This window comes from Hippocampus comes, unplaced genomic scaffold, assembly GCF_001891065.2.
Source record: "Hippocampus comes isolate QL1 unplaced genomic scaffold, H_comes_QL1_v1.1 scaffold92, whole genome shotgun sequence".
NCBI classification, from domain to species: Eukaryota; Metazoa; Chordata; class Actinopteri; order Syngnathiformes; family Syngnathidae; genus Hippocampus; species Hippocampus comes.
In genome coordinates this window covers 3,478,208-3,502,231 of record NW_017805379.1, presented here as the reverse complement: position 1 = coordinate 3,502,231, position 24,024 = coordinate 3,478,208, and the positions used below count along the sequence as shown (strand labels likewise).

General features: G+C 44.7%; 1 protein-coding gene across 3 annotated transcripts; it reads right to left on the bottom strand.

Moving 5' to 3' along the window:
* ppp2r3a (protein phosphatase 2, regulatory subunit B'', alpha) lies at nt 1-21,490 on the bottom strand. 3 transcript variants are annotated; one of them, XM_019872613.1, is made up of 13 exons: nt 19,697-21,490; nt 18,651-19,615; nt 5,295-5,600; nt 5,057-5,160; nt 4,881-4,983; nt 4,275-4,349; nt 2,872-3,115; nt 2,075-2,123; nt 1,909-1,998; nt 1,655-1,830; nt 1,459-1,577; nt 487-593; nt 1-410 (listed from the first exon to the last, which is right to left on the bottom strand). In XM_019872613.1, the coding sequence occupies exons 1-13, from the start codon at nt 21,210-21,212 to the stop codon at nt 314-316; spliced, it is 3,951 nt and encodes a 1,316-aa protein (XP_019728172.1). In that variant the 5' UTR covers nt 21,213-21,490; the 3' UTR covers nt 1-313. The 3 variants fall into 3 exon arrangements, with proteins under 3 accessions (XP_019728172.1, XP_019728171.1, XP_019728173.1); XM_019872612.1 differs by having other exon boundaries at nt 18,651-21,490; XM_019872614.1 differs by lacking the exons at nt 18,651-19,615; nt 19,697-21,490 and adding an exon at nt 6,993-7,469.
* Nucleotides 21,491-24,024: the final 2,534 nt, after the last annotated feature.

The following is a 24,024-nucleotide window of genomic DNA, read 5'->3' as shown; positions in this document are numbered from 1 at the left end:
ATTGTCTTTGCGCATGATAGTCATAAAGTTTGATCCAACAAATGAACCCCCCCCCCACCCCAAAATGAAATTACTCTTCTGTGGAGCTATTTTTAGTGTGCTGTGTTCCTTTAAGAGCTTATCAAACAATGTCTCACTCATCCGCTTTGTTGTGAGATGCACGTCCACACGTGCACATGAGTCTATCCTCACCACAAATAAAAAAAAAATAAATAAATGAGGCATCATCATAAAACGGATGTCCTTATTCTTTTTGATGTCCGTTCCAACTGTGCATCCATCCAACAATTTAGAAAAAGGCAATCCACTTTTTTCACGCTGTCAGATCTGAGATGACCAGTTTTTCTATCTTATTCCCGATCTCAGCCGGAACCTGGAGATCGTCCACGTCATAGTCCTCCTCAAAAGATCTGGAATCACATTGGAGCGCGTTAGCGAGCGACGCAAACGCTTTGAATGAATGGAAAAGAAGATTATTTTTGGTACCCTTCGTGTATCTGCTCATTGGCAGTCTCCTCCGCCACCAGTATCTCGTATTCCTCCGAGGCATATTTATCCCAGTCGGACGGCTCGGGACCATCACTGTCGAGGTCCTGGTAGGGCCACACAAGTTTTGACAAGAGAATATAGAGTGATCGGATGATTAATCACGAGAATAAAATGAGGGACAGAGAATTGACAGTCCCGTAACTACTGAGCTGGATTGAATCTCCGCGTCCGTCTGTCTAGTATGACACTTCGAACCAAAATGGCTGACTTCCTGTTTCAGGGATGGGTTCTTCAGACTTTTTTGTGGGTCTACTCTTGATAGACATTCATACAAATTTTCATGTTGCAGAGTCAAACGGGCTTAAAACAATCCTCGAGCCAAAATGGGCACTTTGAACTGAAATGGCTGACTTCTTTTAGGACACGGCTATTTTTTTGTGGGTCTACTCATGATAGATGTGGCGTGATGCACGAAGTTCAAGTTGCCAAGTCAAAGTTAAGCTTCTGTATTTTTGAAAGCATCTGAAGTGTGCCACCAAGCTAAAATGGGCACTTAGAACCAAAATGGCTGACTTCCTGGCTTCTTGAGACTTTTTTTGTGGGTCTACTTATCATTGACAAAAAAAATAAATAAATGTAAATGTTAGCAGTCATGAATGACAATGTCCGGGGGCGAGGTTTGCATCCCCCAGTTAGCTGTAAATTTCCACTGGGATGAACATGCCGGCAAATATTTCTATTTATATACTTTTTGTCTTCTACTTTCTCCCTTTCATAATTTTGCTGCTGTAAATTGGGAATTTCTCCACTGTGAGACAAATAAAGGTTTTCTTATCTGCCGCTGTCCAGTCAAAGCATTGAAAGGCTTCTACCGGTACTTTTTCTCTGGCACGTGGGGAGGCTTTTGTCATTTCATGTCCAATTTCCGATCCATTTTCAGCACACTTGAGTCCCGTGCTTTGTGCCCACCTTGTGCACAGCAAAGGGGTCTCTCTGTTCGTGGTCCAAGTATTTCTCCAGGTTGAAGAACGTGTCGAAGAAGATGTGAGCCATGCGGCATCGCTTCAGGTCACCCAGCGTAATTTTGCCTGAGAGGAAAAAAAAAAACGTTGTGTGTTACGTGAAGCGGGCGCGGCTGAGGAAATGCGTCTTTGCTGGTATCGACCTGAGCTCTCCGGTTTGACCAAGTCGAGCATTTGGCACAGCAAGTCTTGGAAGGGCAGCGGTTCGATGCCCATTCGCTCCATGCGCTCGCACTGCTCTTCGTAGAAGTACTCCAACTCGAACATGGACAGGACGCCGTCGCCGTCCACGTCCATGCAGCGGAACCAGTACTCGATGCTGGCGGGGGAAACAGCGAGGGCAAATTACAGCTTTCGGGTGACTTTGGCGCATCGGCACTGGGGTTTGATTTCTCACCTCGTGGGATTTTTCTTGTCCTCTTCAGAGATGAGAAACCAGACAAACTCAGCGTAGCTCATGCGACCTTCCCTCTGCACGGCGTTGCCCCTGGCGACCAATCACACGGCCAGTTTAAAACGGACGATTGGGCTCACTCGGGTCCATTTGCGCGTTGAGCGCTTACCGTGTCACGGCGCCCGAGAACAACCTCTCGATGATTCTGTTGGAGGACGCTAAAGGGAGGATAGGGGAAGGTGTCGCATGTCAACAAAGGCGGCCATTTTGTTTCTGCTGAGTTGGATATGCATGACTAATTAGGCCTCGTCATATAAAATCACATCGTATTTAGGTCTGGGGTCTGGCTGGGCTGAAGTCATGGTGCAGATGGTTAAATCAACTGGATGACGGTTAAGACTGGTCAAGAAGGAGAACAGGTCAGGTCAAATTTGAGCAAAAAGTCAGAAAAAAATTCACACATAAAATCGTTTTTTTTTTTAAAGGAAAAAAAAATCGGGAAACTTACATTTGTTTAAAAAAAAAGGAATCAAAGGAAAAAGTCATGAATCCATTACAAGAAATTGTGCAAAAAGTCAGAAAAATTACATCATGAAAAAAGTAGAAAATCAAATTCGTGTGAAAAAAAAAATTCTGGAAAATAAAGCTCATTTTTGCCCCCAAGCGTGAGGAAAATAAAATTAATCGTGGAAAATCGCGAAAATAGAACAAAATACTTCCTTTTGTAAAAGAATCTGGTTATAAAAATAGAAATAAAAAGGTAAAAAGTCATGAAAAAAAACATTGGGCAAAACATCTGAAAAATCGAATGAGCTAAAACCTTGGGAAAATAATGTACGCGTTTAGTCACGACATCATCATGTTAAAATGTTCCTTAACGCCTCACCTGCGCAGCTCACAAACGTTTCAAGACAAAAGCTTTGACGCGCCACCATTTTTCCGGTTCAAATTGTCTGGCGCCCTCACCGTGGTCATTGTATCGGGCCAGGTCCTTGTGATCGATGTAGAGGTCGTGGTCGCTGTCCAGCTCCCAGAACTTGCAGTAGATGACGTAGAAGTGCTCGTAGGAGAAGTAGTCGGTGATCTGGTTGATGTCGTCTTCCTCCTCCAGCAGCGCCAGCGTCTGCAGGAAGTTGCTGCGCCGCAGCTCCGTCATGGAAACGCGGCCTGTCCACGAGCGGTTCACCACGTAGAAGATCCGTTGGATGACCTGCCGGGACAGTCGCCAAGGACGATTATGCTTGAGTACGAGAAACACTTGAATTCATGTAAATTATTTTCATTTTTTTTTTAAATTCAGGGTACCTGTGTTAAAAAAAAATAAAAATTACATTTTTTAATTATCTTTATTTGAAATTATTTTTTGATTTTGAGAAAGACAAAATGTGCACGATAATAAATCCATTTTAAAATACGCGCGTGCGCTTGACTGCACGAGGGAAGTTCAAGTTCAACAATGTGACGCTGAGCCACTTCCTGGTTCTTGTAGCATGCGGCTAATGTGTCACGGACGGCAAAATAAAACCGGTGAGCTGGACTCCACGGAAGGAAGTGTCCTAATATGGGCATGGAAAGGGCCACAGAGGACATTGCGGGGTCGGGGGGGGGATTTGCTGCATACAAGGCTGTGCTGGCCATCAGTTTCCGTGATGGATTTCAAAGCTGCATTTGCAGACCGCACACGCGTGACGGTTATGTTGCAGTTTTTCAAATATAATCTAAAGCAGGGGTGTCAAACATACGGCCCGCGGGCCGGATCCGGCCCGCAAAGGAGTTTAATCCGGCCCGCGAGATGATTATGTAAAGCAGGGGTGTCAAATATTAATTCTGTGTCTTTAATGCATTTTTTTCACTTTTACATTATCCTGCGGGCCTGATTGAACCTACTTGCGGGCCGCAGGATAATGTAAAAGTGAAAAAAATGCATTAAAGACACAGAATTAATATTTGACACCCCTGCTTTACATAATCATCTCGCGGGCCGGATTAAACTCCTTTGCGGGCCGGATCCGGCCCGCGGGCCGTATGTTTGACCAATTACTTGTTAAAGTTTGTACAATCAGTGGGATCAGTTGCAATGCATATATGTGAATGATAAAAGTAAATTGCACATTTGTCGAAGGAAATGTAAGGTGCTTCATGAAATGTTTTGTAAAAGATATGTTCATTAAATTTCAACATTTTCCTAATGTTCTTGTGCTTCTTTATACCAAAACAAAGGAAAGACATATTGTTTTGGTTATTTATAGCAAAGTATTGTATCATTTTAATGGTCCGGCCCACTTGACATCTACCGAGGCCGTATGTGGCCCACCATGTGAAATGAGTTTGACACCCCTGATCTAAAGAGTGTTTTTTTTTTTAATTACCGTTGTGATGTAGCGAGAATGAAACTCGGGCGCATCCTTCAGAAACGTGAGTCCGGGATGCGTGTCCACGATGTCCTAAAACAAAACAGGACAAATAGTTTTGTTGTGACTAAATGAGGACACAGATGGATTTCACATATTTGATTATGTCATCAAAACACCTATTTGAGAGATTCTTTCAGAGCAGAGTAGGACTTAACGTACAATCAACCAAAATAAATTACAAAAAAATATGTTTTCATGTCAATACTGGTCAAATATAATACATATGATAAACTAAAATGTATACAATAAAATGTATTTTAAAAAGCTCATAAAATAATCATGAAAAAAAATAATTACATCTATTAGTCATAAAATAAAACAACAAAATCATGGTAAATTGTAAAAAAACAAAACATATGAAAAAAAGTATCAAATTAAAATAAAAGAAAATGACATTTGATGAAGTAATATTGCAACAATGTAAAGCTTTGTAACTAAGATATAAATGTAAAAAAAAATAAAATAACATAAAAAAATGTATATACTCAATTACATTTTGTCGAAAATGCCAATGTATGAAATGAAAATGGAACAAAGTAACGCCGAGGAAAGCAATTTGACCTGCAGAAGAGGAATGAAGTCCTCCTGCTCCAGATATTGACAGCCGGGTTTGGCGAGCAGGTGAATAAACCGTGAGGCGTCGTCGTGGCAACCGTGCAGCAACCTGCAGGAGCGGCCAAGCGTTTTTTTTAACATTTTTCGAACTTCAATCCAGACCGGCGGCAAATGCAACCTACTTCCTCCAGGTGGCGACGAAGGAGTGAACCGAGACGAAGCCCGTTCTTTCGCCGCCGGCCCCGTAGAACATGGCCGCCTTCCAGTACAGCGGACACTCGCACGCCTGCAGGGAAAACCGCCGTCCAACAAATTTTTTTTCCCAGTTTTGCAGTGTAACTGATTAAAAATGCTTTGTTGATTTATCTTGGGCTTTTTTTTTTTTTTTTTTTTTTTTTTTTAATCACACAAATCTGTTACCTTCGCGACCTTGCTCATCTCGTAAATATCGGCCTTCTCCTCCTCAAATTCAGCAAAGGCCGCTTCGATGGCGGCGATGGCCGCGTCGTGGTTGGCTGGCGGGCCCGCGGCAGGTAGCCCACGTGGGTAGTAGAACCTGGGAATGTTGATGGCAGGAGGAGGAGGAGGAGGAGGAGACGGGATGATGATCACCGGAGCAGCTGGGGGTGGGCTGGGTGAGCGTTGCGAGGGCGCGTGCGAGACGGCGGACGCCTGAGCAGGCGCCGGTGGCGGCGTGCCGGGTTTCTTCTCCGCTTTGGACTGGACCTGAAGTGAAACGCGGAGGATGATGTCGTGAGAAATTGCAATCGCTGTTCTCGGAACATTTTTTTTCCAGTTGTGTTCTTTGGCTCCGGGTATGTTCTGACGTGACCGTCACGTTTGTACTGCCTATTTGTTGTAATTAAGACTCAAAAGAAAAGTTGAGCGTTTTGGGATTTCCGTTGGATACATCGTCAGCGAGAAACATTCCAAGAACCGGGGAGAAGGAATTCCAAGCAGGGCATTTGCCCTGGGGAGCTCGTGTAGGAAATTCCGAACAGTATAAATAATTTCATCCCAACAAATATGATCCCTAAACACTGTGATATCAATTCAAACTCAACTTCTAACCTTGCCCTTCAAATTACAGATGAGTGAAATTTTGAACAGCCGCATCGAAAACTCTGAAAGCGACGACGGACACCGAACGGAGCAGCGCTGAGGCCGCGTGTGAAGCGAAATGCCTAAAAGGCGGCCCGCTTCAGAAGTCGGCCATCTTGAAATGAACAAAGACTGACTATTCTGGTCACGCCCCCAAAAATCGGAATATTTACGCTACATATAGGTGGATAGGCTACATGTACAAAACATTAGGCAACAGGTGGATATAGCACTTTTTATTTGGGAGGAAGGATGTATCGCGTTTTTTTTGTTTTGTTTTGTTTTGAAACCGAAATCGCAATTCCACATGATGTCATGGCAACAATGGTTATCGCTGCAAGATGACGAGAAAATCACAATGTCCCATCAATGGTGAGCTATTTTTGAGAACAGGCCCACGGGCTACTCATGCGGGCTACCTGGTGGCCGCGGCGGGCACCACGTTGGTGACCCCGGCGCTAATCACCGGGAACATTGGTTGATTTTGTTTTGACATTGAAATCACAATGAATAAAAACGATTATTTATTCATTTATCGTCACGCGTTTAGTTTTAGTCAAGTCCAACTAGGAGTGTCATTACACAATTTAAAGGATGCACAAAAGGAGGACACAATCAAAGTATCAAGGTGCATTCGGGGGTACTTTGGTAAAATCCCAAATCAAAATTCCATTTTCATGAATTGTCCAGCCGTGGAAACGTCTCCGCTTCATACCCCAAAACAACAACACAGGAAGTTGTTAGCATGCGGTGGCCATTTTGCACAGTGCCTGTATTGAGCCTGACAGCTGTCACTGACCCCCCCCCTCCCACCTTATCCTCTGCATTCATTCTATCACTCTATTTCTGCGCCTCCCGTCTATTAATACCCTGCTGGTATCTGCCTCAGAATAGTTTGTCATTCCCGGCATGTCCTATGTGAGAAAAGCAATACAAATACAACATATTTGAGTGATTCGCGTTTTCCGTGCTGCTACCTTGCGGCGTTGCCAATCGCCGCCGCTTGCACAAACTGACCTGCTGCTGTTGCTGCTGCTGCTGCTGTTGCTGAAAAGACTTGAGTCTTTTCTTGAAGCGCGACGGCAAGACAAAGTCACAGCCCCGCGCCAGAAAGGCCAATTCACCCCTCAGGTCGGGGTCCCGGCGCAACGACGTCTCCTTGATCATCATGTTTGGGGGTCTCCGCACGCCAAAACTCCCCCGCCCGCCAATGTCCGGTTAGAGATCCCACAAAAAGATCCAGAAAGTAGCCCAGAACCTTCTCCTCCAGACACTGTGGTGGTAATCCAGCATGCAAGGTTCCTGCGTAAGAAGACCACCCGAGCATGATCCACTATCCAGGGGCTAGCAAACCCTGCGGTGTCCCCCCCGCTCACGCAGCCTCTCTAACTAGAGCCTGCCGCTCCACAAGCTGGGCTCGGAACCAAGCGCACTGAGAAACATGAGCCTTACCGGAGTCGGTCAACACGGATTTACACAGTTTACCGGTGAAGAAGGGGCGGGGTGGCGTTTTACACCCCCCCCCCCCCCCCACTACCACCACCACATTCAGCAAAGGGCGCTTGCTTGTGAGTGGGCGGGGCAATCAAGGAGGAACTATTTCCAAAGAGGTAATTTTGGGACGGCGTGATGAATCAGCAATTGACACTTCGGTCGAGTTCCAGGAAGTTTGTCACCCGGTCCTGAAAATTTAACATACCCTGTGTTGAACTGGTGCCTCACTCATCATGATGAGCATTTTTATGGATATACTACAGAGGCAATTTTTGAGAATATAACACTGTACTGGAAATATTTACAAAAACTGTCATATATAGAAAGTAATTCTAAATACATATAGACCCTATCTATATTGAGATGAATGTCTTATTTAACAATATATGTATTATTTGAGGTGGACAACAGTGTCGACACGAGACTTCCAACAGAGTAAAAAATAAACACCTCTCTGACCATTATTACCTTTGTAAAGACACGTTTTTTTTGGGGGGGGGGGTTTTTTTGGTTTCTTGAATTTAGATTCCATGAGATTTCGCAGGAGTACCTAATAAAGTGGCCATTGTTTGGCCCAAACTGTTGCAAATGTCTCCAGCTGTTTGCACATTCCATAAGGAAAGCAAGCTTCTCGCAATCTGCTCCTGGAATAAACACCTTTTTTTTTCCCCTTTTTCTTTTCGTTTTCCTCAAATGGTGTCAGTGGGGAATATGGCGCCCTCTAGTGGTCGTAATCAGCACCTACAATTACAAAGAAATAACTATCCAGGTGTTGTTGTCCCGAAAAACTCAGTCTTTGTTTGTTAGCATTATATTATTATTATTATTCGTTTTTTAATACTTCATATGTGCTCGTGATTTTTCCATATCCTGTTCATAGAGGAACTCGGCTGTGTGCACCCCTGCTGAATTCTTTGGATCAACTCCACTCTGTACTGAAGCCAAAGTCGCATACCGATTCCACACACACACTCACACACACACAGCAGGACACGCACACAAACACACTTTTCCTGATGTGCTGAAGAGGAAACATTAATCACTGTATCTTGTGACGATCAACAGACGAGCGCCATGCAAAGAGGATGTTACGTCGACTCGTTTGTTATTAAAATGTGCCTGTTGGAATTGCTGCGCACGTTACTCTACTGACATTATCATAAATATGCCTAACAGTGTTTTCCTTAACCAATACAATGTGGCAAGGCCCCAACACATTACTGTAATTCATAGAATACATTTTTTATAAATTCACTTTTAGCAATTATAACAGTCAATCAAATACACATTTTACTATCTGGTATATAATCACGATTAAGATTTTTTTTCCCCCCTTAGTTTTTCCCCTTCTGCGACCAAACAATTTTTTTTCCAAGCATTAACAGAGAGAAAGACGAAGAAGCCATGCTAATTGCTAAGCTAAGCGGCTAACGTTATCGCAAAAGACTACAAGTAAGTGCTTGGGTGATCCGAGTACACTTTTCAGAGGTCATAAAATAGCAGGGAGGAGTGGCTAAAACAGAACAAGATGCTTATTGTCTCGTTCGTGCAACGCTAATATAAAACCAGTCAACTCACAAGCTAGCAAAAAGAGTCAAAAAAAAGAAAGAAAAAAAAAAGTAGAGATATTTGGAAAGTTTCTTGATAACGGGAGAAAGGTCCAGTGTCCCACGCTCCAGGCCCGCTCTGCACAAGTTGAGGCAAGTGGCTCTCGATTTTGCGTTCTGGTGAGATATATATAATTTCACGCACTTTAGATTTGTTTTGTGGTGCCTTGTTACATTAAAAAAATTGGCTGTAAGTTTCTTATTTCTACAAACCAACCCCATTTTATGTGTTTCTCCTACCATTCGCGCACTTTATTTTTGATCTGCAGTCTCTGCTGCACATTTAAGCGTTAACATCGGGACCATATTAAAGCGCCGTTGTCTTTGTTATGGTGTTGGAGCCGCTAGGAGAGGTACTTAAAAATACACAATTGATAGCTTGATAGTAAGATGGCGAGATAACTTGATAGCTATTTTAACGGTGAGGGGGCGGGGGGCGGTCATGAAAAATGTCATTGTTGTTTTCTATAAACAAAGGGGGAAAACAATCCATTCAGAAATCGTGTTTTGTGTACCGGCCGTGGGTCACAGAAGGACAAGTGAACCAGGAAAGGGGAATAAAGATAACAGGTGTGCCTTTTGCAGAGCACGTCCCCTTTTCCCGCCGCGCTACGGCAACAGGCAAGTCGGTCCAATGAAGGCATGATGGGAAGATAAGTGGTTCGAAGAGGGAGCCTGGGGGGGTTCCAGCTGTCCCGCAGCGCCAACTGTGACGCTGAATGTGTGCACGCCACTTCCCAGGAACGACGTCTCCGCGGAGAATAGCGTGTACAAAGCGACTTCCTCAAACACCTGCTAGGAGCAACTCTTGCCAGCGGCTGTTTGCAAAATGATCCGCATACACATCGCATCTCCATTGCATGTTTATTTCTGCTTGGGGTGCTAGGCAGATTCCAGGCATGGTACGCTCAGTCAACGACAAAGTTTCTTTTTGGACCACCTTGAGAAAAATCTGCAGCATTGGTAATTGCCAGAATCATTTTTTCATAGGTTTACGATGCCATTTTGAGGGTGTTCCCGATTGCAAAAACTTTTTGCAGGCAGCTCCAAATTCACACCTGATAGGGGACGCAAGCGTGGCCCCAAAAATTGACTGTGTTGGACCTCGGAGATCAAAATAAGAATTTAGACCCCAAAGCCTGTTTCACTTAGCAACGCAAAAGTTTGGTAGCCAAGTTTATCATGAGTAGAACACAATAAAAAAAAAGTCTCAAGTCAGCGATTTTGCTACAACTCTAGCAGCCTTTGAACGTTCTTAGAAATTCTCACCCTGAGAATGATTTCCCATACCAAAACAAAATTTAGTCGCCGTTTCTATCACAAATAAAACAAACTGACTTAACAACATGGAATTTGGTAGTCAAGTTAAGTCATAAAGCAGATTCACAAAAAGGTCTCAAGAACTCATGCCCAAAAAAAGTTAGGAATTTTGATTCTAAATACCCGTTTTTATGTTCTTAGAAAATCAGCCCCCAAAGACAGTTTGAAATTAGCAACATGAAATTTAGATGCCATGCCTATCATGATTAAACCCACAAAAAAAGCCTAAAAGTCATGCCTGGAAACACACAGGAAGTCTGCCATTTTGGTTCAAATGTCCACTTTAGGGTAATTTCATGCACCAATATGAACTTTGTAGCTCCTGAAGCCCGTTTCTCTCAACAACAAGAAATTTGGTAGCAAAAGTTTGTCTGACATGAGTAGACCCACAAAAAAAAAAAAAAAAAAAAAAAAGACATCAAGAACGCATGCCCAAAAAGAGACAACCACTTTGTACCGAAATGTCATTTTCAATTGATTGTATCCTTTAGAACAGGGGTCCCCAACCTTTTTTGCCCCACGGACCGGTTAAAGTCAGACAATATTTTCAGGGACCGGCATTTAAGGTGTGGCGAATTAATACAACAAAATAATATGGTATGAGCTGCATGAAAACTGTGGTGTTTTCGAAATATAATAATAAACACAAGTAGCGTCTAATCTGGTCGCAACACTCTTATCGCTCTGGTAATGTTTAATGCCTTCAAAATACGATACAACGCAAATTCAAAGTGCATGAAAATGACGACTCACCACAGCCCCGAGCTTGATTTTCTGCAATCAGACAGTCCCATCTCGGGGTAATAGGAGACAATGACACCTCAAGTGTGTGGTTTATATTCCAGTCTACTTCGTAATTTTGTTTTAGTCGCCGTTGCTGCAGAAACTCCCCACCTCACACAGGCAGGATGTCGGAAATAGCAACAGTGCGAATGTGGCGATCTCAGAGTATTCAGCCATAACTTTGATCCAGTTGTTTCGAACGTACTTTTAAGGCCGCTGTCATTTGTGATCTCCAAGCAGCATTTTTACTCATTTTGCGGGCTTTAGTGTTTTGTTTTTAAGCGTCATTGGTCACGTGACCGAGAAGTGTGGCTTGACGTGAGTCAAGCGTGACACAGACGGATGTAAAAGAGAATCCGGTAATTTTTCAAAATAAAACATCTTTCGTGTTCCGAAATAAATAAAACAGAAATAAGGCAAGTTCTTTCTGTGCGGCCCGGTACCAAATGCCCTGCGGACCGGTACCGGTCCGCGGACCGGCGGTTGGGGACCCCTGCTTTAGAATGTTTTGGGGGAGTTTTTGGCCCCAGACTAGTTTGTTTTAGCAACATGAAATTTAGTAGCCACACCTAGCATGAGTAGACCCACAAAAAAATCATACAGTAAGTCTGCCATTTTGGTTAAAACATCAATTTTGGCATCATTTTGGTCATTTCTGGGGCTACTTCAAATACGGACGTCTCAGAAATTTTGCTGCCAAATTCCAAGCACGTATACAAGACAGATCATCGACGCTACCTCGTGAAAAAAAACGAGTCTTAACATTTCGTAATTTTTGTGTGGTTATTTTGACTATTAGTGAATTTTTGAAGATCCCATTTCAACACAATGACATCAAGCGCAAAAAAAAAAAAAAAAAAAAAACGAAAGAAGTGATTCAAGGTCAAAATGATTCTGTCTTTGCAGTTACAATGACATCATACAGGTTATGTTTGGCTTTCGAGAGAGCCAGACAGAGCAAAGCTGGACGGCCCATTGGGGAGATGAAGGACAGACTGATAGTTTCTTCAGACGTTGGCGCAAATGGATCGGAAACACGCTCAGGAAATGCTAAAGTCATCAAAGAGATTTGTTGCGGTTGTTGCCTGCGAGTCACCAAGGCAAAGATTTTCCACATCCTGTATTAAAGTCTCGACTTGAACGCTTTAATAAGCCCTCAAAGTTCAACCAAAACTGCTGGTTGGGCCATCATTCCAAATCTAGAGGATTGTTTCTTTAACGCAGTGCAACCTAAACCTGGGAGCTCCGCTTTGTTTTGAGGTCAACTCGAAATATTAGCCGTAAGGAAGAAATGTCGCACACGCTAATCGCGTGCAGAGTCCAAATGTAGCTGAGCAGCTATCGTTTGAGTCACATGACCGAGCTTCCGACTTCAGAGCTTGAATCCGAGTTATGGACATGTGAGAATGGTGACAATGTGACGACAACATCTGCGGATGTTACTTGCTGGCAACACTTGATTTTTCACATGCTCGTTGAACTAACCACCTTGATATATTTGGATGTATTACTCGGAGTTATTTTTATACGAAACACAAATCAAAAATATCTGTTGGGAAGCAGACATTGTCCAACCCCCTCCCCACCAAAAAAAAAAAAAAAAAACCTTATCGAGGTACAGCATAATATACAAGTCTGAAATTGGATCACATTAACATCCATCAGTTGTTTTCCATCTTGGGATGACCCAAACAATCCAAACTGAGCTCGCTTTCTCTCAACAACCACACACTTGGCCATCACAGGGGGGTAAAGCTTTCATTTTCTCAGTTGCTATTTTAAGGTTTAGTGGAAGTGAGTTCACCCTAAAGCCAGGAAAAGAGATTAATCTACTTCACCTAAAGTATTTTATCAGATTTCATGAAGATTTTCCCAAACTGTCTACATATTAGATGGATTATTTTTGGAGCGCATGATTTAAAAAAAAAAAAATGGATTTTTTTTTTTTTTTTTTTTGTTATTCATGAGCTAAACTTCCACTCGATGGCGCAAAAGATCAAACCGATAAGCTTTGAAAACCACACTAGAGGGCAGCAGATCCCTCCTTGGGACTGAGAACCTTACTGGTGGCCCTGACAAACTCTGGCCATGTTTTGAAGTGTTCCTTTTCAATTTCAAAAGAATAAGGACATGAAAAAAGTGCATTAAAGAATGGAAATGATGAATATTATTACACTTGTTTGAAAAATAATATTGATGACTAAATATAACAATTCTGACTGAAAAAAGAAACAGTTCTGCGCTGCTTATGACAGTGGTTCTCTGTTTCTTTTCTTATTTTTCATCCAGCACCACCTAAAAAGCGGCACCGTAATGACTATAAAATACACTAAAATACATTGCAAAAAATTAATATACACAGTTTGAACATTGCCACTGTGCTTAAATACTTGAAAATTAAAAGTACTCGGATAATGATTCAATGAAAAAATATTGGACACAAAAGTCAAGTTAAACGTGTAGCTAAAGAAATGTTTGAAAAAAAAAGAAAGAGGAATTAGTCAATGCTAATTACAGTTCTGTTGTATTCAACCACAAAGTTAAATACAACAGAACTGTGCTTGGTAAATGTGCTGCACTGGATCAGAAAAAAAAAGTTGAACATTTAATTCAGTGATCTATGGCATACCACTAGAGGGGGCCCACATGCCACCTGTGGTATTTGTAACTTTTTTTTTTTTTAATATTTTATTTGAGTCTTTCTTGTTTTTATGTTCGTGTTTAGTATCCATGAATATGGCTTGCGATTTCATTGACGAGTGAGTCACAAGCAAGACAGGCTGTAACACGGTGGAAAAGGACAGCCAAATGCAAATCAGCTCAAATATTTTGGTTGTATAACCATAACCTTGCTTGTTATGCTTCTTCATTGTGGGGGGGATCGTAAAATATGATTGAGCACCACCCCTTTCCCAAAACAGCCCCCCTCCGTGCTCTTCGGAGGGAGTCCCGCCATCCTGCCATCACTGTGGAGTGGGGGAGTCCCGTTTAGCCTCACCCCCGACCTCGGATGCTCCAAAACATGTTTTGCTGGTTGCCATGGTGACACAGCCTCCAGCCGAGTTAAAAGCTTCCAGATGAAAAGGTGACTCGCTTTAAAGAAGAAAAAAAAAAAAAAGTTTGACGCTAAAGTGGGAACAGCCGTCTGGAGGACGTCCCGGGCTGCAGTGGGAGCGGCGGTCCGGGCGATGATGTCAGCGGCTTAACGGCTACCAATATGAGCGGAGCGTTCGCTGCCAAGTGTTTCACCTCCACTTTGGATAGTGTGACCCATATTGGAAAAGAGGCAGGAGGTCAGGTTTCCTTTGTCCTTGTGGGTATTTTTTTAATTTTTTTACATCTATATATAGATATAAATAGATAGATAGGGAAAGCCCGTTTCAAAGCACTTTTGTTGGACCTTTACTTGCGCATGAAGTCTAAACAAGCGTCTTCCCCCACTTGGCACGCGTTCCTGCTGTGACCTTATTTCCTGTAGGAGGAGTGATGTCATTCTCCAGCGAAGCAGAGTCAACAACTGTATAGTACTGGAAAGCCCCCCCGCCCCCGGAATCTGCGTCGACCCCACCCGTTAATATCCTCGCCTCCCCCCACCCTCAACTTGTCCCTCCGCGTGTTTAAAGTGTTTTTGTGCAAATCCTCTCCTCGTGTTCTCTCTGACAGACAGTTATTACCTTCGCATCTGCATACTTTTCCTAAGCTCCCCTTTCATCCCCTTCCCAAGAAATCCTTTGTGCCAAAACGCAGCGGGCTTCTCTCTGAGCTGTCAACAGTTGACTGGCAGGATAAAACGGACGGGATGGAAAAAGAGAAGCTGGAAAATGGTCAAATGTCTTTTAGCGTCCTATCACTCACAGATATTTGATATTTCTTATTATTGATTAGCCACAGCATGATCAAGTGTGTTGAATGTATTGTATTATCGAATGTATTTATTTTTAAAATGTTCATGTGCATCTTCGCGATTTAGCTGTACGGAGTTGTCGTTGATATCATTTGCAGAGTAACAAATAAGCAAACATTTTTACGCAGTTATGGTCAAAACGATCATCACAATTATTTTGATCAATATTTTAATCACAACTTTTATAATTATTCATTATGTTAGCTAAACAGTAAGCTGCCCTAAATGACAAGCAAGTGCCTTTGCTTGTTATTTTGGCAGCTTAATGAAGGCTAAACCATGCGTTCGCCCCCTGGTGGTTGGCGGTCTAAAAAATATATCAAATCAAATAAATAAAATAATTATTCATTTATAGCCATCCATCCATTTTCTGATCCGCTTTATCCTCACAAATGGTTGCGCGGGGGGTGCTGGAGCCTATCCCAGCCGTCTTCGGGCAGTAGGCAGGGGACACCCTGAACCGGTTGCCTGCCAATCGCAGGGCACACAGAGACAAACAGCCATCCACGCTCACACTCACACCTCGGGACAATTTGGAGTGTTCAATCAGCCTGTCATGCATGTTTTTGGAATGTGGGAGGAAACCGGAGTACCCGGAGAAAACCCGCGCGTGCCCGGGGAGAACATGCAAACTCCACACAGGGAGGCCGGAGCTGGAATTGAAGCCATCAGAACGTCAGCTGAGGCTGGAGCTAATCTTACATCACTTTTGCCTGCGTTGAAACGCACAGGCGCCACTATATATCCGATCTTAAATCTGGACATATGCCCTCCGTGCATCCATTTCCCCGTATGCTAATCCAATTCAGGGTCACAGCCAACAGGGCCGCACTTAAATCAGCTATGTGAACCACTACGCTGTTAAAAGCCCTCTTCTTCGATTCCCTCCTATAAAGCACGAATGTGAAACGCGGGCACATAGCGACACGGATTTCGACGACTCCGCTTACGATCTCCCGCCGAGGTGGGCCGGCAGACGAGCCCGCCTCGAATTTTACGTCGCATGTGGCTGCCATTTGACAGGTGGAGCTCAGCGCTAAGTGAGGACCACGACACCGCGGCAGGCTCTAGTCCCGTGCGGTTAAAAAGTGGCCTATTAAGTGCACACAACATTCCGTCTGAGCTTTGTTTGCAGCTCGACAGACACTTTAATGTGCGAGCGGGGCCGAGAGGAATATTAATATAATTCCCACAGTTGCTCTTGGGTGTCAGGGATGCTCTTCATTAAAATCTGGCTGTGACATCCAGTAGCGCAGCTTTGCTTGATCGCATCGCGGTACTAAGGAGAAATTGGATGCTTCAATGCTACAAATTACGAGGAAATAATGAGTCTTTCATTTAAATTTGTTTTTAAACCACAAAGTTGTTTTTTTTTTGAATGGAATTCTAAATTTCAAGATGATGAACATTTTTTTGGAGAAGTCGCTCAAAACACGCGTCACAAGCACCGATGTCAAACATCAACATTGAAGGCAACATTCATCACCCCCCCACCCCACAATCTTCCAAAAATGCTGATAAAACAACAAAATCGGAAAGAAATATAAATAAAAACCAAAAAATTGAGAAAAAAATGGCATATATGCTAATCCTTCCATGCGGAACTGCGAGTATACAGGTGTCCACTGTCATCCTTTTTAATTCGAGTTGATAGCTGACTGCATGTTCCACACACACGATAAAAATGATGATGCGACACAGAAGACGACCGCATTTCTGGTCCACTTTTTCAGCTGGTTGCAGGTCGATCATTTCAAGTTTGATGTCCTTGTATCCATGAAATTGAAGGCAAAGTGCCTTCGGGTTCGGATTGCGAATGTCATGTGACCAGAAGATACCCGGAAAGCAGGTGAGATGTGACGTTTGCAATGCGAGCTCGAGGGCACGGTGACATCAGATGAGGTACACGACTAAATGGCGCCGCCTCCTCAGATTGATGAATACGGATAAATTCCTATTGCACAAACCAAATACGAAGCAGAATGATATCATAGTTTATAGTTTACATTCATGGGGTCACGTACGACATTATTGCAAAGAAAATGTCTGTCTTGCTTTAAGATTGCGCAATGACCTCATTCAGTCATTTCACTTCAATTCGGCTCAGCCGGGAAAACAACATATCATATCTAAAAGCAATGATCTAACCAGAGTGGAGCAACTATATGCACAGAGAAGCTACAATTCAAATGCGTGTTTTTAATTTTAACAGAACAGGACTCGACAACATGCATGGTAACAAAAGGGGCGGGGGGGAAAAAAAAACCCCTGCACATTCACACACGCGTAGGTCCATTTACACTGAGGCGACAGCGAGTCTGTTAGCGGGATGCCATAGTACGCGGGGGGTGGTGGGGGTGACAGATTTAGGTGCCCCCCCCCTTGCATCCGCCCACTAGGGGGGGAGGCTAAGCACACAGTTAACACTATCGGTGGTGCCAACAGACAACTGCCCGCGAAGCTGCCGCATTTTTTTCACCAACACCCCCCCAACCCCCACACGGCAACAAGAGTTACTCAACGTGCCCAAAATACTGGAAGAGCGCGGGCCAATGGCTGCGATGAAGTGTTGGCTCATTGCAGGCTGACTCCTTGACTGGAGGTGAACGAGGGACACGGGACGCACCCTGGACTGGTCCCTGCTCAGTCACAGTCAGGCCAAAGGACAATCGATTCCAAAGTGTGAGGCAGCATCAGCTTGAGGATTTACGTTATCAAGATATACATTTGACATGACATAGTTGACCTTATTAAATCAATATTTTAGGATCGAAACAAGCTTTTCCAATTCTATTTGTTCAAGAAACAATTCTAAGAGCCCATTTCCAGTATTTCTACAATTGTTTCACAAGTAAAAGCCCCAAGCCGAGAGTCCTGGAACGGGTTCTCTTATGATCAGAATGGGAAAGGAATCGGTTTTCTCTAATGACGTGCTCAGGTACTGTTATTGCTGAGTTCTGGCTCTCGGTAACCATGGCAACCTCAAAAATAGGCGCTTTTCAAATCAACAGGACATGAGGCGGCACAGTGCGGTGACCAGATTTTTTTTAACTAAACAAATAAATAGGATGGCTTCATCCCCTGTCCCCCCCCCCAAAATTTATATTTCAAGGCACCCCTCACACTCATTCTGTTGAGTGAGCCAAAGCGCAGACGGGCTGCACGGCCGTTTACGGCCGCCATTCATTACAAACTATCACTTATAGTCAACGATCCTGTTGTGCCATAGCCATCGTAAAAAAAAAAAAAAAAACTAAAGAAAAAAAACAAGCCCTGCAGGCTATTTCAACTTGACATGTTTATCAGGCAAATGAAGAACAGCGGCACTGTTGCAAAGATCCTATTTGTAGACATTTGCATGCCCGTGCTATGCTATTGCGGCTCACATTCAATGAAAATCATTTATAATTATGGGCATGTAATTATTTTTGCTCTCAAAAAAAAGATATTTTTTCCCCCAAAAAACCAAACAAATTTAATTTCTTAAGATTATGCCCTTTTCTCCCAAAAAGTTATAACGGATAGAGACGGCAAACCGAGCAAGGAAAACAAAGGAATGGAGCCTACCCTGATCACTTCAGGAGTCTGCTGGATGAGCAGGGTAGAACCCGTGTCTCTCAGAACCGGAATGTCCCTGATGGTAACAGCCAGATCTCTTCCCGCTACCACAGGTGGACTGGACCTGGCGGGCGGCACTTTGGGAGCAGCGTCATTCCCTAGCTGGGCAGGATGCGCAAGGGAATGCAAGCTGACTGTTGCAGGGGTGGCTTTGGGATGGATCGGAGGGGCTTCGGAAAGGCCGTCTTTTGCTTCCGGTGTCGCGGGTGTAGGCACAGATGCGGAAGCAACCTCAGGTGTAGGCAGAAGCGCCGATGTAGCCGTGCATACCTCTTCAGCTGCAGTTTTTTGCGCGAGAGCCGCTGTCGCCGAAGGTGTTCGGGCAGAGAGCTTTGGCGGTATGGCCGGAACAGTTACTGCCGGAACGGTTTCCGTTGAACAGGCTGCCGGTGCATTTTGTCCAGTCGAACTCACAACGGGGGTGTCAGGCCTACCAGTGGAGGCCAGCGTGCCTTGAAGGAGCTTCATCACCTCCCGTTCCTTCCCGCTGTTCCTCTCAGAGCTCCCAGAGCTCCCTGCCCCCGAGTCCACCAGCTCCTGGGCAAAACTCTCAATGCTCTCCAAGATTCGCAACAGCAACGCGCCGTCTTCCTGCTCCTCACCAGCTACAGCATTGCGGTTTTCTCCCTGAGGGGCTTTGGAACTGGTGCCGTTCATGGCTAGGTGGCTCGCAGGGGTTGTGACTTGGAACTGGGACATTTTGGGTTGAGTCTGCGCTTCGGTGGACGCAATCACCAGACCGCTGCCTCCTCGCTTGCGGGTCTTGACCGGAAGTGGAGGCTCAGTATTTCTGTGGTTGCTCATACTCTGAGACAGATTCTCCAGATCCATGAGCAGTTTGTCAATGTCATCGTTTCTGTGCGCCAGGGTGTTGGGAGAAGGTCTCGTCGAGTTGAAGACAATGCTGGTAGAGTCTGATTGAGATATATGCACAGATTTACTTGATAAGTCTTTGTTCTGGGATGTATTTTGAGTGATCTGTTCAGACATCTTACCCGTGTCTACATCTTCCTCCTCAATGTACAGTGCCTCCATGGGGGACGCTGGAGGGGTGTGGCTGTACGGAGGGGTAGGGGAGACTCGAAGACGGGACGGAGAGTTTGTCGGAGACCGATTGGAAGGGGAACTCGTAACAGGAGAGGGAGATAGATTGTGATGCGTGATGGATGATGGAGGTTGCAAATGCTGTAGTCCATTGGTGAGGGCTTTGGATGGGGCGCTCTGGACGGATATGTGAGGAGTGGATGACGCAGAATTAGGAGTCATCTTTGGGTTGGGAGGCGACTGCACCACGTCTTCATAACGAGGAGGCTGCTCACTGCCAAATATCGGTGAGAAGGGCGTTTGTTGGAGCGAGTGGAGACTGTTGACCAGTTCCATCAGATCGCCATGTCCACTCCCGGGCGTGCCCTGTCCACCCTGCCCGCCGTTTCCGAGCCCTTCCAGCTCCAGAGGTAGTCTCTTTAGATACATGCTCAGTCTGGTCATCAAGGCTCGGTACACGCTGTCGGGACTGGCCCCTCCGTCCTGCGGTCCTCCGCCGCCCTTGCGTCGGATGCACTGCTTGATGATGTCGGTGCATTTCTTCAGGTCTTCTGAGCATTTGAGCAGGATGTCGAGGCAGGCGCGGATGTCCTCCCCTCCGGCACCCCCGGCAGCTGCCTCTCCCCAAGTTTTCTCCAGCAGACGAGCAATCAGGTTCTCGTCCCCTAGAGTGTTGCGATAAAGGGAGGCCAGAGTGTTCATACTTTGGTCCAGTGACCCGCTGCCGCTTGAACCATTTACTTTCGTAATAGCCGACGGGGAGCTGGAACTGCCCTTCTGTTTCGTCTCAAAAAGCGGTGGGGCGTTCTCATCATTGGGGACAGTGGCGATGCTGCTTGTCGTGCCGTTACTGGAGACGTTGGAGCCGAAATGGCCGTAGATAATCTCCAGATCGGTGGAGCGACGGCTGAACGAGTCAGGACGGACCTTGCGGCCTTTCCGGAAGGTGACATGGCTGGAGGAGGAGAGCCGAAGCTTGTCGAAGGAAAACTCTTTGAGCTTCCCGCTGGCCAGATTGATGGCCTCTTCGGTGATGTCTTTGAGGCTACCGTAGGTACCGCAGCTCAGGTTACCCGTTGACCCTCCGCCAGTGAGGATCTTCTTTCCCCGCCACATGTTGCTCTCTTCCCCAATAAACAAATTACCATTGCTCCCTGCCCTCTCCAGAGCACCGCAGTTATAACCCGTGTCAATGGTGCCATTCGTTTTACCGTGGTGAGGAATCTGTTGGGTTGTCATGCACCTGGAGTGTCCGGACAGGCCATTCAGGTCGGGGTAGGGCGAGTCCGGTGTGGCCAGCAGCTCGGAGCAGGTGCCGTGATGGGCCACAGAACATTCCAGCCCCTGGGAGAGCGCTCTACACGGGCCCGAACAATAGTGCACAGCGTGAGAGTGGGTGCGCCGGTCCACTACCACGCTGTTGTAGCAGCTCACACTGCTCACCACCACACGGTAGGCTGCTGCCATGGTGACCAATGTCACCAAACTAATCCGTCAGGGCATAGATCATACCAAAAAAAAAAAAAAAAATCATAGTAGCATCATCTTCCAGGAAAAATTAAACGTCTTGTCAAAATTTCACAGATGTTTCACAGATTCTTTTGCATTGAATCCTTCAGAAAGTCCCGTTGCAAAGGAGAGACACAAGATCTCAGGGCCTCTTAACAACAGCTGCAAGGTTCTTCCTCCTGGCTCCACAGGCTGCTCCTCCACTTCCTCTCTTGCGGCAGCTCGTTATCCACTAATGACATATACCAAAAAAAAAAAAAAAAAATCATAGTAGCATCATCTTCCAGGAAAAATTAAACGTCTTGTCAAAATTTCACAGATGTTTCACAGATTCTTTTGCATTGAATCCTTCAGAAAGTCCCGTTGCAAAGGAGAGACACAAGATCTCAGGGCCTCTTAACAACAGCTGCAAGGTTCTTCCTCCTGGCTCCACAGGCTGCTCCTCCACTTCCTCTCTTGCGGCAGCTCGTTATCCACTAATGACATCCAGGCAGGACGGCGACAAAGGGAACATCCAACTGGGCTATCACCCTTCCCTCCACAGAAGTAGCCCCCACGGGCCTCATCCGCTGCCAGCAAGGCTTCAGCATGGCTCAGGACTTGGCTCGTGCTTGTGCGATGAAACGCTGGAAGAAATCCTTTATCTCCTCTTCCCAAGGCAGCTGAGAAGTACTTGCTGACTCTGACGCAGCTGCAAAATAGCAGGGGACCGAGCACAGATGGCCCACTGCCCTTTTCTCACTCTCGCCCTGCTTGTGTTGCGTCTGGATGTCTGCCGTCACTCTCGTTTTCTCAAGTCTCCCGTCTCCCGGGGCAGGAGATGTGCTTTTCTGACCTGGGGGGACGATGCCACCGAGGATTCAGCGGAAGAAAAGGCAAGGAAGGGAGCCGGCACTAAGGGAAAGAAGAAAACAGAAGAGAAAGCACACAGTTAGTGTCTCAATTAGTAGCTGAATGAAAACAGAAACAAAAACTGTGCACATAACCACATACAGTCAGGGTCAGGATCCAACCTTACAATCTTGGCTTTGAGGTCATGGATGACCAACTTTTAGCGAAACAACCAAATAAGACAACAAGGGATGATGAGTCATGATCTAGTCATCACAGAGTAGTAAAATAAGTCCTGTAGATTAATAGCATATAGAGACGCCACGGTTAAACGTGCCTGAGAAGACAAACCCTCTGTGTCTAAAAATGATTTAACGGTGGGGTAAAAGAAAATCATCTTTTCGGTCTGACGTACTTCAAAATGACATTTATCTTACTCTCGTTCTTGTTTCCCCCATCTTCCAGAGAGTTGCCCTGACTCAGCACATTCCCATGCATAATAAATCAACGTGCGTAACCCATACAGCTGCGGTGGGACTCTTGTTGCTGTTCAAGACACACAAACAGCATCTTTGTGATAACAAGGAGGAAAGTTAGACAACAACAAAAAAAAAATTCACACAAAGTAGATATTTAAAATATAAAACGGCATTCAGCTATCTGGCAGATGCAGTGGCGTAGATTTCCGGAATAGCTCGGCTTCTGCCGCTTGTCGCTAGGCCGAATTCATCGGGGTCTGATGTAACTGCCCAATAAGCCATTAGGGAAAATGAATCACAATTTCACAAATGAAACGAGGCCATGGGGGACACAATTTTACAGAAAATTAGCTTGCTAAAATTAGAAAAAATAACTTTGTACGCCACTGACGCAAGAACAAAGTGAAAGACTGTGGAGTAAAATACTGCAGCATCCAAAGCTAAAGCACAGCAACGGGCTAAGCTAACACACATGAATGACATTTTTACTACCTAAGATAGTCCATCCATCCATCCATCCATTTTCTGATCCGTTTTATCCTCACAAGAGTCGCGAGGGGTGCTGGAGCCCCCCCACGCCCCTGCATGGAGGAACTGTGTCTGAAAGCTGTCTGTCCCAGCTGCTTCGTGCCATACGACTAAAGTGACAAAGTGAATAGGGAACATGTTATTACACCTATGACAGTTAAGAATGTTAAAAAGTGAAATGCATGTAAGTCTATTTTGCCTTTTCTTTGCCCTTTTAGCGAGTTCTCCTCTTTGTTGTCAGCACTCCTGAGTGACGCCTGTTACCGAAATACGCACACATGGGTCTCTGGAGAACGGCGGTGTGAATAGCTCCACACCTCATTATGAGCAAGATTATGAGCAAGAGGCCCGGACGGATGACGGCTCGGAGAGACGTACCTAATTTACCCTTTGGGGAAGTGCGGAGGGTAAGGAAAAGGATTTTTTTGTGCCTCCGGCGGGTGACTCACGGCTTTTCTTATGCTTAAAAGCCGTATAAGGCGCACAGACAAGCGCGCACGCAACGGAGCGCGAACAGCGCGTGCAAAAAAAAAAAAAAAAAAAAAAAAAAGGAGGAAAAAAAAAAAAAAAAAAAAAAAAAAGGCAGCAAAGAAAACATGAATGGAAATGAGTAAGGCTTCAAAACAGCCACATATACGTCAACTCTCACTGGACTGAGACAGTTTTGGTGGAAGACACAGAAGAGGAGTTTGTTTTGATGAGAGTTGGTTATTTATTCTTTATGTATTATCATTATCATCATCATCATCATTGTCATGATATATGCTTGATCAATCAATCCATCATCCATCTGCTATCCTGAATTCTTGTGAGAATTTTTTTCTTACAAATATACGTATTTTTTCTTAATTTTTTTCTTGGTAAATTCTGTCTGGAAAATAAAAGAATATACCATGTGTATAAATTTTATACATATGTATATATATATATAT

Coding starts and splice junctions, on each gene's coding strand:
- ppp2r3a (XM_019872612.1), bottom strand. CDS start 21,212: ATGGCAGCAGCCTACCGTGTGGTGGTGAGCAGTGTGAGCTGCTACAAC. Junction 1,999..2,074: donor TTCTCGGGCGCCGTGACACG/GTAAGCGCTCAA, acceptor ATTGGTCGCCAG/GGGCAACGCCGTGCAGAGGG. Junction 594..1,458: donor ACCCCTTTGCTGTGCACAAG/GTGGGCACAAAG, acceptor TGGCCCTACCAG/GACCTCGACAGTGATGGTCC.